At 35.9% G+C, this 19,469-nt stretch overlaps 1 protein-coding gene across 2 annotated transcripts in view; it reads right to left on the bottom strand.

The window, feature by feature from the left end:
* LOC138834387 (ceramide transfer protein) overlaps window positions 1-19,469 on the bottom strand; it is an 89,372-nt gene that overhangs the window by 49,664 nt on the left and 20,239 nt on the right. For both annotated transcript variants that reach the window (XM_070033021.1, XM_070033020.1), the window contains exon 3: window positions 8,340-8,456. In XM_070033021.1, the coding sequence (XP_069889122.1) occupies window positions 8,340-8,456 (117 nt within the window). The remainder of the gene's footprint in view (window positions 1-8,339; window positions 8,457-19,469) is intronic.

Here is a 19,469-nt window from a genome sequence, read left to right as displayed (position 1 = left end):
TCCTCTGGTTAATTCCCGCAGTCACTATTTCCGATTTGGGTTCACCCAAAGGGTGATCTAGTACCTTATTTATATAACTGTAACCCCTCTGTATATCAACTTTACAATAAAGTAAAATTTTAAAAAAGAATACTCATTGTTCAATATTCTTAAATCTTTACATTTCATTTGTGTGGGGATAACACCCACATGGCATGGCTTTTGAAAGAACTAAAATGGAAAGGTATCTGTTTTTCTTTTATCTTTTCATAGATTAGAGGGGTAGGAAAGAATAATGTACTAGGAGCTCAATAGTAATATAAGCATTACTATCTTTAACTTCATCTTGTCAACACATCAACAATGTTTACCAAAACCCAGGCACCTACTCACGTCTGTAATTCTAGCTACTCGGTAGGCTGAGATCTGAGGATCGCAATTCAAAGTCAGCCAAGGCAGGAAAGTCCATGAGATTCTCATCTCCACCAGAAAACCAGAAGTGACACTGTGGCTCAAGTGTTAGAGCACTCGCCTTGAGCTGAAGAGTTGAGGGACAGTGCCCAGGCAACAAAAAAGTTTATTTAGCAACTAAAATTAGAAAACTGTCACTATGTGTAAGTGATGCCACCCACCCACAGATTATTTTCCATTTCAAATCTAGAAAAAAACAGAATCCCAACGGTCCCACTGATTGCCAGAAATATCACCTGGCTAAATTCAAACATAGTATTAAACTACTGACCAAAGATGACTTTTCCACAGCATATAATGACATTTTCTTTAGTATCTATATAGTAATAATATAGAATTTATTTAACTGGGTTTTTCCTTATCTTTTTCATACCTAAAAAAGAAACATTTTATAAAAAAAATTATGAACTAACAACAGATAGAGAAATAAGCAGAAAATCTTGTTAGTTCCAAATATATGATTAAGTATTAGAAAGCCTTACAAATCTAGTCAAATAAATTAAAAATTGTACTTATAAGACATATTATATATAGATATGCTATTGACTCCTTCCTTCAAATACAAATAAATGTACAACTAGCTAGAGCTGATTAAAAAAAAAAAAAAAACGACCCGTTTACATTAACCTGGTACAAAACAGCAATCAGATTCTTTTTTACTTTGGGAAATGCCAAGAGATTAGAGCATCAGGAGCTGAAGCTTAAATGAAGCAAAAAGACCAACAGAAAGTCATGACAAACTAGCAAAAACAGAAACTAAGCATGGATAAGTAAAAATTATGAATAAATAAGAATTATCAAATAGAAGAAATAGTAAGATGGAATTAACCTAGATTAACTGTAGCTGGGGACAGGAGCAGGCAAAGTAGCTGAGGTTTTATTTTGTTTTGCTTTAAATAAGAACACTCAAAAGTATAACATGTTATGCTAAGGTTTAGGTTCTTTAGGAAGAATGGAAGGATAATGTAGAGATGAAGAAAGGAGAATATGAATGAAGTATTTAATATGCATGTATGAAAAAGGAACAAGGAAACCCGCTGAAACTGTTCTGAGAAGGGAGGAGATGAGATGAAGAAGCCTGGCAGAATGGGTAAATCTTATATACATATAAGAAAATATCACAATGAAATCCCTTGTAAATCTAGCTTAAAAAACAGCAGACAACAAAGACTAACAAATTTACTTCCTTTTTAAAGTCCACTGTATTGTTGATTGTTATGTTTATTCCAGGGCAGATACATACATACACATACATACAGACACAAACATACATCCTGTCCTAAGGAAAAACTATCATATTTCCTGCTTGATTTAATAAATGAAATTAACTGTGAAAGAGTATATTTAGAAGTTTAAAAAACTAAAAAAAAATGATTCCCTAACCATGAAGGATTATTACATAAAACTAAGTAATTATCTCCTACTATTATGAATAACTAACTAAACTCCTGATCTTATTAGCAAAACACTCAGAGAAAAAGGAGGTTTATGTGATTTGTTGATGAAGGTCAGTTGTGACTCTGTACAAATTACCCAAGAAATGGCAGAGCTGTGGCTACTCTGGTAGTTACTAGATTCATCTTTCTTTCAAAATTTGAAACTCAAATGTAAAGAGGAAATTAAAGACTTGTATGTCTTTTCCTCTATCATTGTAAGATACAAATAAATCATTTCAATACTCATGTAATTACTTCTTTAAAGCATACACTAAAGTAGTAAAGAAAATTATATTTGTATTCTCAAGCCTTTTCCAATTAAACCATATTGAAATGCAAAGTTGTTTGTATGGTAATAAATTATAAAGCACATAAGTATAGAAAAGACTCCTTGTTTTGGTTAATAAAAATGTTCTATTATTATTGTTAAAGTAAAATGCCACGTACAGATTATATCACTTTATAAGACCTTGATATTAAAAGCTGTTAAGGGATAAAAGGTAAATTCACCAGGGGCTGGTGGCTGGTTTTTATAATCCTTGCTACTGGAAGGCTGGGATCTGAAGATCTGGGTTCAAAGCCAGCCCAGGCAGGAAAGTCTGTGAGATTCTTATCTCTGACTAGTAAAAAGCCAGAAGTAGAACTTAGGCTCAAATAATAGAGGGCCAGCCTTGAGTGAAAAAGCTAAGAGGTAGCACCCAGTCTCAGTACTGGCACCATTAAAAAAAAAAACAACAACATTCTATTAGCTAGTATTATCTAGGTATTTTTAATTAGTTGCTTAGTCAAAAGGAAACCTAGTATGAAGCAAAAATTTGGAAAATTAAAATCAAGCAAATCCAGGGATAGTAGGGGGGAGATATTTCATTATGGCAAATAACAACTTTTGGGGAGGAGGAGGGGGCAGTGGGAGACTGAACTCAAGGTCAAGACAAATAATAACCTCCAAGGACCATCAAATAGCCTGAGCAGTTCAATTTTCAAAAGACATTTAAAGAGGATATAATTTGGGTGACACCACCATGGGGTTATTTTTGGAGGGGGGACCTTCTTTATACTTAATGTCATTTGATGTAAAATATGTAATTCTTAGGCTGAACATAAATTTTTCTTCCAAAAGTATTCAATAATGCTTCACACATAAATTACATCTTCAGAAAAGAACAAGACCACAAATACTAAATTACAAAACAAGTGTTTATATAGATTCCCATTAAAGAAAATCAATATCTGTAAATATTTCTGTCATAAGCCCTCCTCCCCAATTGTGTATTTTTCTATAATTTCCAATGCTCTGGATAATATTCACAATATGGAGAAAAATCAGTGTGGTCCATAACCACCAAAATATTAGGATCTGCTAAAGTTGCTCCTTTATGGAAATAAGAAATGTCATGTTCACCACAAGTTCTATCAGAGCCAAGAAGCTGTTCAACTTTTTCAAGATGATTCTTAAATCTGCTAGTGCTAAGAAAGCCTTCTTGAGTGTTTTTTTTTTGGGGGGGGGGCAGGGAGGGAATTGGAATGGAATGGAATAGCATATTTCTTTCACAGTAAGCAGAAACTGTTTAGTCAGTATCACATGATTTTTAATTATAGGAGATTCTAGGAATAATATTAGAAATATTAGGAAATACTAGCATCAATAACTAGTTTTTCCACACTTCTCTGATAAACTTGTTATGTAGAAATGCTCTATGAAGCCCTTTAATAATACATGGCCATTTCTTTTCTTTACCAAAATAATGCTCATTTAATCCAAATTTAAAAAACCATCTTAACTGTGTATGTTTATGTATGCGTATGTGTGTGCCTTTTAGTTTACAAAGAATTTTCACAAACACCAAAGACAAAATGGGAGATGAAGATTTTTAAAAAACCTCAAAAATAACTTGTGTTGTCTCAAGTCTCAAGATTAAAATAATTTGTAGGATGGCAGAAGTATTTCCCAGCCACAGCCCAGGTTCTCCAGTTAGATAGATCTAAGTCTAAATGCTAGCCCCCTTTACTAATAGTTTAACCATGGATATTTAACTTAATCACACTGTGCCTCAACTATCTAGTCTGTAAAAATAAGATAATCATGCTAATTTTATATGAATGTATGAATGAAACAATACATTATGTAAAAAAGTACATGTGGCATATATTAATCCTCAAAATGTTCATTATCAGTAATTATAAAGCTCTGTAACATAGAACTATTTGTTTTGCATGGAAGAGGAAGAGGGGAGAAAAAGAGAGAGTAAATATATACGTAAAATCTATCAATATCAATATTAGAGGATACTTACCATAATGAATATAAGAGCCTTCAACAAATACTTTCAGATATTAAAAATTACTAAAACCTACCAGGTAAACTCTATACAAGCCCCATTCTTCCACCTCCACAGAAAGTGCAATGACCAAGGATCTATCTACTGTCCCAAGAACACCATCTAATCATTCTAAGAGCAGTTAGTGCACTGAAGAAATAACTGAGAAATGAACTAAATGAGCTGGAATTATAGGAGCCCAGATCAGATGTGAAGTACAATTCTTGGTTTATCAGGCCTGTGGATTATTTTTTGTACCTGTTTGTTTTTGTTTGGGGATGATGGGATGGCAATATATATTGCATATTCTATCTCTCTTCCTGTAGAACATTTACCAAGGTCACCAATTTAGTACTCAAGCAGTGCTAGAAGTCAGGATTGAATTTTATTATTTGCAAGACAGACTACAGAATCTAGTGCTAAAACACTAATCAATATAATGTATATTGCCCACTATAGCAATCCAAGAGTAGGAAGTGAGTTCATATTGCATACATATGGTAGAAAAACTCAGATAATACGCTAATTTTTAAGAAATTTGTTGTCAAACAATTGAAGTTTACTAAGGCTTAACTGTTAGGGAGAGGATAAATCAAACCCTAAGACATCATGGACTAAAAGATAATATACTCTCAGGCAAAGTCCTTAATAATTACTATTATTTATTCTATTTTTTGGTGCCAGTCCTGGGGGCTTGAAGTCAGGACCTAGGTGACATTTTTGAGCTTTTGTGCTCAACACTAGTTGTTCCACCACTCTGAACCCCACCCCAGCACCATTTCTGACTTTTTAGTAGTTAATTGGAGATAAGACTCAAACTTTCCTGCTCAGAGTGGTTTTGAACCATAATCCTCAGATCTCAGCCTCCTGAGTAGCTAGCATTATAGACATGAGCCAATAGTACCTAGCTAAAATCCTTAATTTTAATATAAATCTGTTTAATCTGTTTCCTCTTCTACAAAATAATATATTCCTTACTTCTCAGCATGCTTGAAAGGAAATGAAACATATAAAGCACTTACAACAAGCAACTATTACTTGGTGAGTTTCCAAACATATGTCCATGGGATTGAGGATGTAGCTCAGTGGTAGAAAGTGAAAACAAAATGGGGGAGGGGAGTAAGAAACAGAAGCAAAGAAAAAAGAAGATCCTACCATAATCAGCACTGTCTTCACAATTTCATGTTAGGTTTGAAGGTCAAGACACCTATGTGTGTTTATATAGTAAAATTACTAAATTTAACAGTCAATATTTCTTAATGAATAAGAAAACACTTCATTAACTCCAATTCTTGGTCTATGAGAAAATAAAGTCATCAAAAACATTTTGATGATTATGTCTGTTAACAACATTTGCAGTTTCTCCTTTCTATGTTAAATAACTAAAAACTATGTATTTTTAGAATTCATATTTAACTGAAATATTCATTGATATGCTGTTTATTTGGCATTAACACAGATTTTACTCTTGTACATTAGATAACTACTGGCAATAGTAATTAAAAATTGTCTTCAAATAAACTATCCTTAGAAATAAGAAAATGTATTAACATTATACAAGCCTGCAACTGAGTCATTTTTCTTTGAAAATGCTAAGCACTTGGCATTTTTCTAAGAACTTAAAATTACCAAAAATCTGTTATCTCAGCTTAAGAACCATTGATTTGAGACAAAGATTTTATCTATTCATTATTCAGTGATAAAAAGAAATCAACATTATGAAATATATGCAGAATATATCCATTTCAACTCAAAAAAGAAAATAAAAATGAGAACACTACAGAAATTCTGGCTATCCTTTATTGGTGACAGTAAACTAAAATGAAATTTGTTTAATTGAAACAAAAAAAAATAATCCTAAATCTATGTTACCTGATTAAACATTTAAAGTTCATCAAAGCTGAAAATATAGAAATCAAGTCTACTTAATAACCTCTTTAATTATTAGTGACAGGGCTATCTCTGATTAAATACAGTAAACTTAAACTAGTATACCTTCCTACATGTATGCCATGCTACTTCCACTGAAATGACATGGAGCACTTTGTTGACTGTAGCTGTAACTTCAAAGTTGTTGCCTGTCCCACCTATCTGTTACTTTGGTAAGTAACATCGAAAATATTATCCCATTTATTCCTTAGTACAATTTGAGTACCACCACTGTGGCAACTGAGAATACATACTTAAGAAGTTAGCTACCATTCTCAAGTTCAGAGAAGTTAATGTGAATCCATGTTGTTGATGCTCCAAAGCATTGAATACTGACTCACCTATCTTTTAAATAATATAAAAATAGGCTGGGCTTGGTAGCTCACACCTGTAATCTTAGCCACACAAGGGCAGCTGAGATCTGAGGATCATGGTTCAAAGCCAGCCACAGCAGGAAAGTCGACGAGACTTTTATCTCCAATGAACTACTCAGAAAAGGCTAGAAGTGGTGCTGTGGTTCAAGTGGGAGACTGCTAGCTTGAGCAAAATAAGCTCAAAGACAGTGCCCAGGCCCAGAATTCAAGCCCCAGGACCAGCAAAAAAGTGAATAAAATTATTTATATAAATGACTTTTAATTTTCCATCTTTATATTCCCCTGAAGTAATAATACCAAGATAACTGAGACTTTAAAAAAATATCTTAAATCAACGTAATTCTAAAGCAAATATACAGAGAAAAAGAAATTCATCCTTCAATTTTCTTTAGGCTAAGGAAAACTCATTATCATAAACCAGGAAGAAAAGCTAACAAATGATCAATACCAAGAAGAATGTTCTATGGCATGTCAGACCAAACTAGTTTTTCTTGTTCTGTGGTACACTTGTACTTTGTGGCTGTTAAAAACAACTAAAACAGGTACTTCAACTACAAGTCTCTGAAACCCACATGAACAAGTACAGACAAGTACGTGAACAGGCACAAAGTTCTCACAGGTAACACACAAGAACAGGGGTGATTTCTGAACTTTATCTTTTATCATATCATTTAATAGCTAATAAGGTAATTTATTAGTATCATGGTTCTTTAGCTTACTTACTACTAACAGCAGAAGTCAAAAGATTAGCTTTAAATTTTAAGTTTATATATTAATATCACACTTTTAGTATGTGTAATCATTAGATAGCTTCATATTTACAAAGTGATTAAACGATTTCCTAATACACCAAGAATTTTCCAAAATCATAATAGATGACTACAAAAATATTGAAGCTTTTAAATATCAGTTTTACAATCCAGTGTTATTTCAAAAGTCCTTTCACCAAGATCATTTAAAAAAGCTATTATAAATCAATCCAAAATAAAACAAATCAAGATATATTTTATGAAAAAGGGTATATAACTTCAAAGGTATGTATATGTGTACAATTATGTCTATATATATTTATTTGTGTGCATGTCTATACATGTAGGTACCATGGCTTCAACTTAGAGCCTTGAGATTTTTGCTCTTCTTGCTTGCTCACAGATGGTACTCTATTATTTGAACCATGTCTCTAGCTGGACTTTTAGGTGGTTGCTTGGAAATAGTTTCTCAATCTTCTAAGCTTATAGCCTCCTGGTTAGCTAGAATTTAAAGGCATGAGCTCCTGGTGTCCAGCAAATTTGTGTTTTAATTAAAAATTAAAAAAAAAAAATTGGGGCCTGGAATGTGGCTTAGCATGCATGAAGCCCTGAGTTCAATTCCTCAGTACCACATATACAGAAAAGAGCCAGAAGTGGCACTGTGTCTCAAGTGCTTGCCTCTCTGTGCTCAGGGACAATGCCCAGGCCTGGCACAAAAAAAGAAAGTGAAGAAAGCAAAGCAAGCAAGCAAGCAAGAAAGAAAGCAAGAAAGAGAGGGAGAGGAAAAGGGAGGGGGGAGGAGGGAAAGGGGAGGGGGAGAGAGGGGGGGGAGAGAGAGAGAGAGAGAGAGAGAGAGAGAGAGAGAGAGAGAGAAAAAGGTAGAGAGAGGGAGGGAGGGAAAAATATTAATTACCCTAATAACCTTAAAAAACTCAAGTATTAGAAAAATATTTTAAAAATTGTTTTAATCTTTATCATTCAAATAACATTCAATTTTTAAGTAACATACTTTATGTAAGTGTCAAGACTGCTTTAGAGGAGATAGTACTAGGACTATGAAGAGTTAAATATTAGAAATCTTACCTTGTGCTGTTCAATGGCATCTATCCACTGCTGTCTGTGATCTGGATCCTGAGCACGAAGATACCAAACACTATCATTCACACTAATATCAAATCGACATTCATCAAAATCATGAGGCTGTGGGGTAGAAAATTAAAGGAAAGGTAATTATACTTTTATAAATCTTGTACCCTCCAACAAAAATATAAGCATACTTATGCTTCTGGAAGGCTCTTGTTATTTTTAAGTTTATCTACTTAAATAACTTTTCTAAAAATGTCTCTGATGACAGAACACATGTCAAGTTACCAAATCCAACTTTCGTTCACTACTCCTACAAATGAGCTGGCATATAAACAATGAGCATCTATTTCAAAAGCACAGAGATGCTTTTTTTCATCAAATTATTTAAGTTAGCTCAAGTAGCAGAAACACCACCAAAAGGGAAGTTGAGGCCAAAATAAAGTTCTGCAAAGATGTCTTTTTCCTTACTTCCTTACTCCATTATCTAATCATAAATTTCCATTGTGAAGTTGTATTCCATTAAATTTAATGAAGTTTTTAATAAAAGTATTAACACTTTCCCAATTTCTACAATTAATTTTTATGTTATTACATATATTTACAGTAACAGTCAGTGTTAGTATTATGCTCACCTTTGGTCCTCAGCTCCACCCACACCTGGGCCCCCTCCCGTTCCTGGAGTTCCCACCATACAGCTGGCCCCTCCCTGCTCTCTGCCCAGACCCACAAGAACTCCCATCTACCTCCCTTCCTATCCCTCAGACCCTCCTGCTACCTGGATGGGGACAGAGGCCATGTGCTCCCTCTTGGGGGAAATATGGCTCCTCTAATAAACCTTATAATAATCTTTCTCCTGTGCCTGCCTGCCTCTGTGTGGTCCCGTGATGGATGTGTGGGATCCTCCTCTTTCAGTTAGGAAAGCTTTCAATGAAAAACACAAAATTATCATTACAAGAACTATGTAGGAAGCCAGGGAAGCCTTCTGCATAAGCACTGAATATATAAGCACTGAATGCAAGACTTAACTTTGAATCAGTACTTTTGAATCAAAGCTCTTTGTAAAATTATATAAACTCAATGTTTTTCAAGTCCATTTTTCTCTCAACATGAATTAATTTCTGACAGGATACATCACATTTACCACTTCTACCGTAGAGGGTACAGTCAATTTTCTTTCCTGTGATCTGTCTTTGGAGAGAAGAGACTCCTTTCTGGCCAGAATAATAAATTTGTTAGCTGAACAGAATCCATGTACTACACCTGAAGGGGTTTATTCTTTCCCGTCTTTAACAACATTCATCTTCTTACCAACTTTTTTTAAGCGAAAACAATATTAGTTCCACAATGTTCTTTGGTCTATGAAACAATTTCTCTTTTAAGATAAAAATAAATCACAGTTCTGACTTGCAAAAAGATACAAATAAGTTAAATATGTTTTGAATTACTATGCTGGGCATCAGTTAAGAATAGAAATATACCAAAAAGCAAAAGGGAAAAACAAGACAATACACACCCCACATCAGAAAGTATGAATACAGAACATATAAGAAGATGTTATTATAGAGTACAGATCTTGTACTCTGTAAACCCAGCACTCTGCATGTTGAGACACAAGGATTAAGAAGACTTCAAGGCCAGCCTGGCTACATAACAAACAGCTGTATCAGTAAAGAGGCTAAAAATTATGGGCAGGGTAAACAAATTTGAGAAAAATACAAAATGAAAAAGCATACATTTATATACCATGTATACATGTTTTTGGTCAACAACAGATGGCTACACTACAGTGGTTTCATTAGATGTTAGTGAGAGCTGACAAGTCTCTATTGTTCAGTAATGCTGAAGCCTGCCTCATGAGATGCATTACTCATAAGTTTGTGGCTATGTGGATATTAAACAGATGGTACTGCTAGTTGTATGAAACTATACTAAATGTAATTGTGTAAAGTGCATAATACTTGGTAATGATACTCACTATGGTTTATGTATCTATGTTCATTAAAAAACGTTTACTGTGAAACAGCCTGCCATATTAAAGCAGCCACTGCCTTATATACCTTGTTCAGTGAGTCTCTTGACTACATCCAAGGTTAAAATGAGTGGCTAACCAATACCAGCTAGGTTTTGTGTTCTCTGAAATGTTCACACAAGGAGAAAGATCAGGTAGTGACACATTTCTTAGAACATGTCCTGTTAAGCAATGCAGTTGTAATGAGTAGGCAAAGGATGAAAAGCAAACACTTTAGTGTTTTCAAAAGTAAGAATATAGGCCTGCACCGATAATACTAGCTACTCAGGAGGTTGAGAGATGGGGATCACAGTCTGAAGCCAGCCAAGTCCATGAGACTCTTATCTCCAATTAGCCCCCAAAAAAGCCAGAAACGGAGCTGTGGCTCAAGTGGTGAAGTGCTACCCTTGTGCAAAAAAGTTCAGGAATGGCACACAGACTCTGAATTCAAGCACTAGGATGGGCACCAAAACAAAACAGGAAAAAATGAGGAAGATAGTATGCCCAATAATAATAATAATAATAATACCTAGAAAAAGCAATACAACTACATTCTGTAAAGGTAACAAATTACAAGAAAAAGGAAATGCTAGCGTATTTTTCAAGTTACTCTAGCTAAATAAGATGTTATGTGATAGATTCCTTGAACACCACTCCCTTTCCTACACATTCTGGGGATTGAATCCAAGGTCTCAGAACCCTAGTAAAGCAGCTACCACTTAAGCCATGCCCCAGGCTTTTTGTTCTTGAGATAGTTTATCATTAACTTTGCCAGTGCTGGTCTTCTATCTCCACCTTCAGACCTCAACCCCCTGAACAATGTGGATTACAGGTGTATGTCACTATTCCCAGCTTGTCTGGTAAAATTTTCTTTTTTAAGTCACAGCCATTGTAATATCTAAGCTTTCATTCCCCTAAGAACCACCACTGAGAATGAAAGCTATAGAAGGTCATCTACAAAAAAGTGAATCTCACACTTTATCATGCCAGCATTTATTGTTAAGAGAAAAAACATTCTAAAGGATAAAATTTAAAACTACTTTCAAAATAACCTATAGGAACAAGAGGAATAAATACATAAATAAAAATATAGAGAAAAGTCATGGAATATAGGGATTGCCTTAGTGGCACAGAGACCCGAAACTGAACAACTAATAAATTATAAGATCAAGCCAATCTGCAAGGAGTGAAACTATCAAGTAGTTTTAAAGGCAAAGACAACAAAAACACAAGTGATCTGAGTGAACCACCGAAAGATTCAACTAGGCTCCTATCCTAAAATCCTATCCTATCCTAAAATGAATGAGCCACCTCTAATAACATTAGAAGCTCCATTTTCTACCCCACTAAAGATTAAATCAGATATTACTACATAGCAGTGCTCAAATGGGACAGAAGAGTGGATAAAATCTTCATGTTAAAGACTTCCGTTTCTTTCTTACCTTCCTAATTAAGACCAATACTTGTTCCTCCTATATATACCCTTCTGTCTTTAAGATTTTTCTGTGTAAAACTAAACTCTGGGCTGGGAAGTTGGCTCAGTGGTAGAGCGCTTGCCTTGCATGCATGAGGCCCTGGGTTCGATTCCTCAGCACCACATAAGCAAAAAGAAAAAAGCCAGAAGTGGCGCTCTGGCTCAAGTGGTAGAGCGCTAGCCTTGAGCTGAAGAGCTGAGGGACAGCGCTCAGGCCCAGAGTTCAGACCCCACGACTGGACCCAAAACAAGAAAAAAAAAAAAAAAACCTAAACAGTCTAAGAAAAAAAAAGGGGGGGCATGCAATAATGATACTTGAGGGTTTCACATCATACTGATGAACTTGACCTTCACATCTTAAGATATGCTTCATCAAAATGGTAGAGTAACTAAGAGGAATAAGAAGTAAGATCTAGGCAAAGAAGAATGCAATATAGGAGAGAAACAAGGGGATGCTGTGGAAGACAGTAAGGAGAATTACCAGCAGCAAAGTCACAAAGAAAGCTCAAAAATCTAGATTAGAACCGTATGACAAGAGGCATTTCAATGAATGTTTCTACTAGGAGAAAAATCAAATGGAGATAGCCATTGAACTATTTGCCAAAATTGTCCATTTTTCATTCATTACAAGCATACATATGTGTATAGTACTATTAGCTTTAAAATTCTTGGTAATTCTTATATGTGGTTCACCCTGAATTTGACACTGGTTCAGGTTTTTTCCTGAGAAAAGAGCAATTTCCTGGCTTATTCTTATTTAGTTATTTGGGACTGAGTTATGCTGAGTTATTTGGGCTTATTCTTACATTGAGATACTTGGGACTGATCTTGGATATTGGTAGGCTGTGAACTCTGAATTCTGTTCTGGAAAGTATTTGTTTTAGCTGGCACTTAATTTGCTTGGATTCACATTGTCAAACTTGTCACATGTTTTAAGAACGGCTGGAACTCAATTCAGAGTGTTTTCAATAGGGTCTGTGCACATAGCTGCCCTCAAGTCTAGAAAAAACTTGGACAAACTTTAACTCAGAATTTGAGGTTTATTTTCAATGTTTTAGGGCTTCTGGCCTCATTTTCCAGCAGCTTTGGTAAATTACCTAAGCCAGTAACCTTGGCAACTTTTTCATGTTCTGGTAATCAGAAAGATGTCTGGCTGCCTTTTCTTAGAGATTTGACTGTAATTCTAACAAATTTTCAAATAGCTTGGCAAACACTCAGGAAGCTCAATCATTTATAACTGTGTATGTTTAGCACCTCTTTTCTAGAAATACTAAAATTTCTATTCCCAATAAAAAGTTAAAGAAACTCAACTAGATTCAAGTAACATGAAATCTGTGTGCTAAATTACAAACTTACAACTTACCAAGCTTACGTTGGTAAGAAATATGCACAGAGAAACAAAACTTGTGCTGAGATTGCACCACAGGTACCATATGTATGAATAAGGCGTGCCCTAGCTTCTGGATCTTTTAAGTAATGATTGTCACTGCTGCAACTAGAAACTAGATGCTGCTGTGCCAGCATGGGTCAAAGAATAACTTCCTGTTGGGGCTCGGAAGGTGGCTCAGTAGTAGAGCGCTTGCCTTGCATGCATGAGGCCCTGGGTTCGATTCCTCAGCACCACATAAGCAAAAAGTAAAAAGCCGGAAGTGGCGCTGTGGCTCAAGTGGTAGAGTACTAGCCTTGAGCTGAAGAGCTGAGGGACAGTGTCCAGGCCCAGCGTTCAGGCCCCACGACCAGACCCCCCCCCCCAAAAAAAAAGAATAACTTCCTTTTTCTTCTCCTTTTTTGATAGTCCTTTTCCAGAGTCAAAGTAATGCTGGAGAGAAAAACAAGGGAGTGAGGGAAGTGAAAACAAGGGAGTGGGAGTGAGGGAAATTAGTAAGAGAGTTCTGTCTCTTAACATGTCCCAGGCTTAATAATGTGATTCCAAGCAACAATTGAAATGTCTAATTCATACCCCCATTTAGTAACTAATACAGGGGTGGTGGGATAGGAAAGAAATTTCTGGCCTTTATAAGTTACATATAGTACATATGTACCTATATATATATGTGTGTGTGTGTGTGTTTTCTCCCCAAAGTTGAGAATACCACAAAAACAGATTTTGAAGATGTGCACCCCATTTCTAACCTATTATCTTTCTCAAATCCATTCTTCTTATTGTTTTGAGAAGTGGATAAGAAGGAAGAGTGACATAGAAAGTGAGATTGGTTGGAATATATTGTAATCATGTGTGTAAATGACACAATCTTTTTTTAAAACCCTATTCTTCTTAATGTTTTACACTATTAGGACCAAGATGCTGCAAGCATCTTGTTCTTTTAAGTGTCCTTTAAATTCTATTAATCTAGGGCACTAGAGTGAGACCAGAGGTCATGAAGAAGAGAAAAAAATACAAATAAAATCTTGTGCTTCTCTGTACACTGGGTACAGTATGTACCCAGCTAAGATTCCTTGGCTCTGGCAGTGACAGTTATATTCCCCAGCTTCTTTTAGGAACCTCAGAAGTACCAGCTATGTGAGATACAGTTTTTACAATATTCTCCCTTCCATAAGTGTGATATATTAATAACAGTTACACCAGGTATACTCCCCCTGATAGATGCCAATAATCCAGGAACACAAGACATTTCCTCTAAGCTTCTGAGATAGCAGATGAACATCTGAGCCTCAGTTCCTTAAGGAGTCTTTGAGTTTAAGAAGTACTCAATTTCAACTCAGAGCTTAAGCATGAGGGGATTCCAGGAATCTCATGAAAAGCTGGTAGAGGACTAGTAGGAAGCATCCAATCTAATTTTCTTTCTCCTTTCTTCCTTCCCTTCCTTTCTTCTCTTTCCTCTCTTTTGTTATTACTGGGGATTGAACTCAGGATATTGCACTTGGGCTACACCTCCAGTTCATTTTTGCATTGGGTCTTGTATGTATGCACATGTACTCTGTGTGTGTGTGTGTGTGTGTGTGTGTGTATGTATGCACATGTAGTGTGTGTGTGTGTGTGTGTGTGTGTGTGTGTGTGTCTCCTAGGGTATGAACTCTGGGTCTGGGCACTGTCCCTGAGCATTTGTGTTCAAGGCTAGTACTCTACCACTTGAGCCACAGCTCAACTTCTGGCTTTTTGGGGCACTTAATTGGAGATAGGAGTCTAACAGATTTTCCTGCCTGGGCTGGCTTTGAACTGCAATCCTCAGATCTTAGCCTCTTGAATAGCTAGGATTACAAGCAGGAGGCCCTGGTGCCAGGTCTGCAATGGTTATTTTTGAGGCAGGATCTTGCTTCTATGCCTAAGCCAGCTTGGGCTGCAATCCTTGTTTCCCCATGTCACTAGTAATAACAGGTATATGCCACTGTGTCCAGTATTGAGATGGAGTCTTGTGAGCTACTTTTTGCTGTGTACCTGTTCCATCTCTATCGTCTAAGTAGCTAGTACTACAGGTTTGAGCCACAGTGACTAGCAGATAACACGTTTTCTTAGTGTACTGGGCCCAATACTGCAGGGCTCTCTAGACTTATAGGATGACAAGTCTAATTTTGCCCCTTTGTTCTTCTAGCCTAAAGTAGATTCTTCTAAGCACTGCTTCTCTATTTCCTCTACAGTGTCACTTTAGATGCTACTACTAGTATCTAAAGTAGGTTCTGATATCAAATTGATCTCTCACTGATATAGAAAGTCTCAAAATGTACACTTTTATTTTACAGCACAGTATTATATAAGCACTAACGTGTTTCCAAGATTTAGACATTTTAGCTGACAACTGAGGAAGTAAGACCAATTTGAACAATGTGACTCCCATCATGGTGCAACAGCACTCCAGTTTGTACCTGTAGATACATGAAATACTTCAATCGAAGTATTTCATGAGGTTATAAACTACAAAGAATAGAGACTATTTCCAGTAATAAATATCAGTTTATTCTAATACTGAATACACTGACTGACAATAAAAGTTTATACGTTGTATACTGAGATGAAATTCAGAAAAATAATGCCTATGCAAAACATGCACACAAATGTTCATAACAGCTTTAAATTGGAAGCAACCCAAACGTCCTTCAACTTGTGAATGGCTGAACTGTAGAACACACAGGAGAGATTATTCAACAATAAAAAGGAACAAATTGTTGATACATTAACAATTTGATGAACAAATACCATACTAGACATTTCAATTTTGTAGAAAATGTATTCCAAGAAAATCAAATGATGTTATAAAAGCTTTGGCATGGAACCAAAATATGAATAATTAAAAGAGAGTTTTATGTATGAATTTTAGTTTTTGTTTAGTACCAAACATAGTATATTCTTCCAACTTTCCTTCTAAAACATTAAAATATTAGTATGGGGAAGGAAAGAAAAACCCTACTAATGTTCTTTTGCCTTCAAAGTCACTGCCACTCCTGCCAAATGGCTCCTGAGTCTCGTTCACAAAACAGTGACTTAACAAATCCTCTAAAAAAAATTATCTTTTCCAGAACTTGCTGAGATCTCTCCTTCCATGTGTGTATTTTTTCTGTTTGGGTGCTTACAATCCCCTGGCTTTCTTCTACCAATTACCAATTTTCAGTCAAGTCATTCCTTTGGTCACATATGTTTTTGCTGGCTTTCTTTTTCAATTAAGTCATTCCTAGAACAGTTGGTGTATACCCTTACAGGACCTCTCCTACTATATGGCACTTTCTAGCCTATCACGATCTACCTATGGTACATGGTCCCTGTGATCTTAAGCAAACAGAAGTTATTCTTTAACACCAAAAGAGAAAGATAAACACAAGAATAATTCAGGAGAGTCAGTCCTTCCAGACAAGTAAGCAAATGAGGGTGAGGAAAGAAGTAAATATCAGAAAAACAAGAAAATGATAGGAAATCTACAAGCCTTTCAGTATTCATTATGTTAATGGTTTAATTCTTCAATCAAAATACATAAAATGATGGGTTGGATTAAAACACAAGGCCCAACCATTTCCACTAATCAAGATAACAATGGTTTAGGGTGTAAGGATGGAAAAAGGTTTTCCAAGCAGATAGTAGTTATGCTTACAGCTGATAAAACAAATAATTAGAAGATAAAACAGTTTACTAATAAAAGAAGCAACTGGAGGGGAAGGAAGGAGAGGGGAAGAGAGGAGATGGGAGGAGAGGAGAGGCACAATTAGGGACAAGGGAAGAAGGACAGAGGACAAGAAAGAGCAGACCTGATTAATCCAGGATATATGAGTGCATGAAAATGTCATAATAAAACCTTTGAATTTGTACAATTCATGTGTTTAATTATAATAATAAAAGGAACACATTAAAGCTTGTAATTTTTTAAATGTCAGTGTTAGATAATAAAGCTAAGGAATGTTCCAATATAAAAGAAACAAAGATATAATAACAATGCAATAGATGTTTTAGATTAATTTTTGTACTGAAGGGTAAAGAACACTGTAAATGAACATTATTTAAACTGATAAAATTAGAATATAGACTGTAGAACAGAAAAAAAGTGTTTATATAAAGATTTTTAATATGATAGTTATAGTAACATTACCTAATAAAATATGCAACTTATTTTCAAATGACCCCCTAAAAATAAGGTATATATGGTATTTGTGTATACAGGACAGATGAAAGAACAGCTGTGATGTAAAACTAGTGGTGAGGGGCTGGGAAGGTGGCTCATCAGTGGTGAGTGCTTGCTTTGCATGCATGAGGCCCTGGGTTCAATTCCTCAGCACCACATAAGCAGAAAAAAGCCGGAAGTGGCACTGTGGCTCAAGGTAGAGTGCTCGCCTTGAGCTAAGAGCTGAGGGACAGCACCCAGGCCCAGAGTTCAGCCCCACGACTGACCCCCCCCCCCAAAAAATAGTGGTGAAATGGTTCATGATAGGAGTTATTTACATCATTCTTACAACTTCTCTGACGTTATTTCAAAACATTAACAAAACAAAAATTATTTAAAATTCATGTGGTGGTAGCTAGCAGTACATGTTTGTATTTCCCAGCACTGGAGAGAGGCTGATGCAGCAGGATCATGACTTTGAGGCCTGTCTAGGCTACAGTATGAGTTCTATTTTAGCCTGGACCATTTAGAGACAGTCTCAAAAGACAATATACATAAAAAGACAGTCAATTCTATTCTTCTCTCACAACAGTCATCTTTAAAAGCCAGCTACTCAATATCTGCTTAACTCTTATTAAGGAGAGCCAAATCTCATCAGACATTTACGGAAAACCTCTAACATTAAAATCAAAGCCTAAATACTAAAAACGGAGTTCTGAAGAAGAGTCAATGAAGCAAGATCACAAGATATATTACATACACACACAATGTGATACCTACATATTCATATGCATAACTAGTTATCCTTTTCCTCTTAACACATTTGTCATTCAATGCTCTGCCTCTGTATCTTGTAGAATGCTGAAGAGGGATTTCAACACAATCCAAAATTTATTATTTGATTTGTATTCCCACACTTCTACAGGCTTCCACATTGCTCTATCGTAACTACCAGTTGTTTAGATCTGCATCTTCTTATTTCTCTCACACCGTATAAAAAAAACGAACAAATCGCCAGGTGCCAGTGGCTCACGCCTGTAATCCTAGCTATTCAGGAGGCTGAGAACTGAGGATTGTAGTTCAAAGCCAGCCCAGGCAGGAAAGTCCGTGAAATTCTTATTTCTAATAAACCACTAGAAAACAGGAAGTGACACTGTGCCTCAAGTGATAGAGCGCAATCCTTGAGTTGAGGGACAGCTCCCAGGCCCAGAGTTCAAGTCCTACAACCAACAAAAATAAAAAACAAAAAAACTAATAAATCTATACCTCTTGACAGCAATACTTTAATAATAAATCCAGGACTAGGAAAGTGGCTCAGTGGTAGAGTGCTTGCCTTGCATGCATGAGGCCCTGGGTTTGATTCCTCAGCACCACATAACCAGAAAAAGCCAGTAGTGTTGTGGCTCAAGCGGTAGAGCACTAGCCTTGAGCTGAAGAGCTGAGAAATAGCGCCTAGGTCCAGAGTTCAGGTCCCATGACCAACAAAAATTAAAAAAAAAATAAATAAATAAATCCAGAAGCCAGGTACCAGTGGTTCACAAGTGTAATCCTTCCTACTCATGTGGCTGGCTGTCATGTAAGACTGTATTTGAAGCCAGCCCTAGTGCAAAGTTTGAGATTCTTTTCTCCAATCAACCACCAAAAAGCTGGAAATGGACCTGAGGCTCAAGCAATAAAGTGCTAGCCTTAAGCAAAAAAGCTCAGGCCCTGAGTTCAAGCCCCAGGTATGACACAAAAAAATAAATACATAATATATAAATAATGCATCCAGAATATAAGTGTTTCCCATAATTTGTACCATTATAACTGGTCCAATCACTTGGATTATTATTCTAGCATTCTAATGCTGCCTGATTCTACTTTCCTGCTTGTGGAAAAACAGCTGTAAATTCTTCGTTACAAAGGATCAAAGGGCCCCTATGCTCAAGCTTTTAATAATCTTTATTTCAATGAGCATAAAAGTCAAAGTCCTTATGATTCACAAGGCTATACACAATCTAACCCCACTGACTCTCTGCTTTCTTTTCCTAATATTCTGCCCATTCCACTTAATTCCAACCACATAGGTCTTTTTCATAAAGTCTTAGACAACTTTTTACCTG

The sequence above is a fragment of the Dipodomys merriami genome, unplaced genomic scaffold (assembly GCF_024711535.1).
Source record: "Dipodomys merriami isolate MVZ:Mamm:240054 unplaced genomic scaffold, mDipMer1.0.p SCAF_213, whole genome shotgun sequence".
NCBI classification, from domain to species: Eukaryota; Metazoa; Chordata; class Mammalia; order Rodentia; family Heteromyidae; genus Dipodomys; species Dipodomys merriami.
This window is presented reverse-complemented; position numbering and strand designations above follow the sequence as displayed.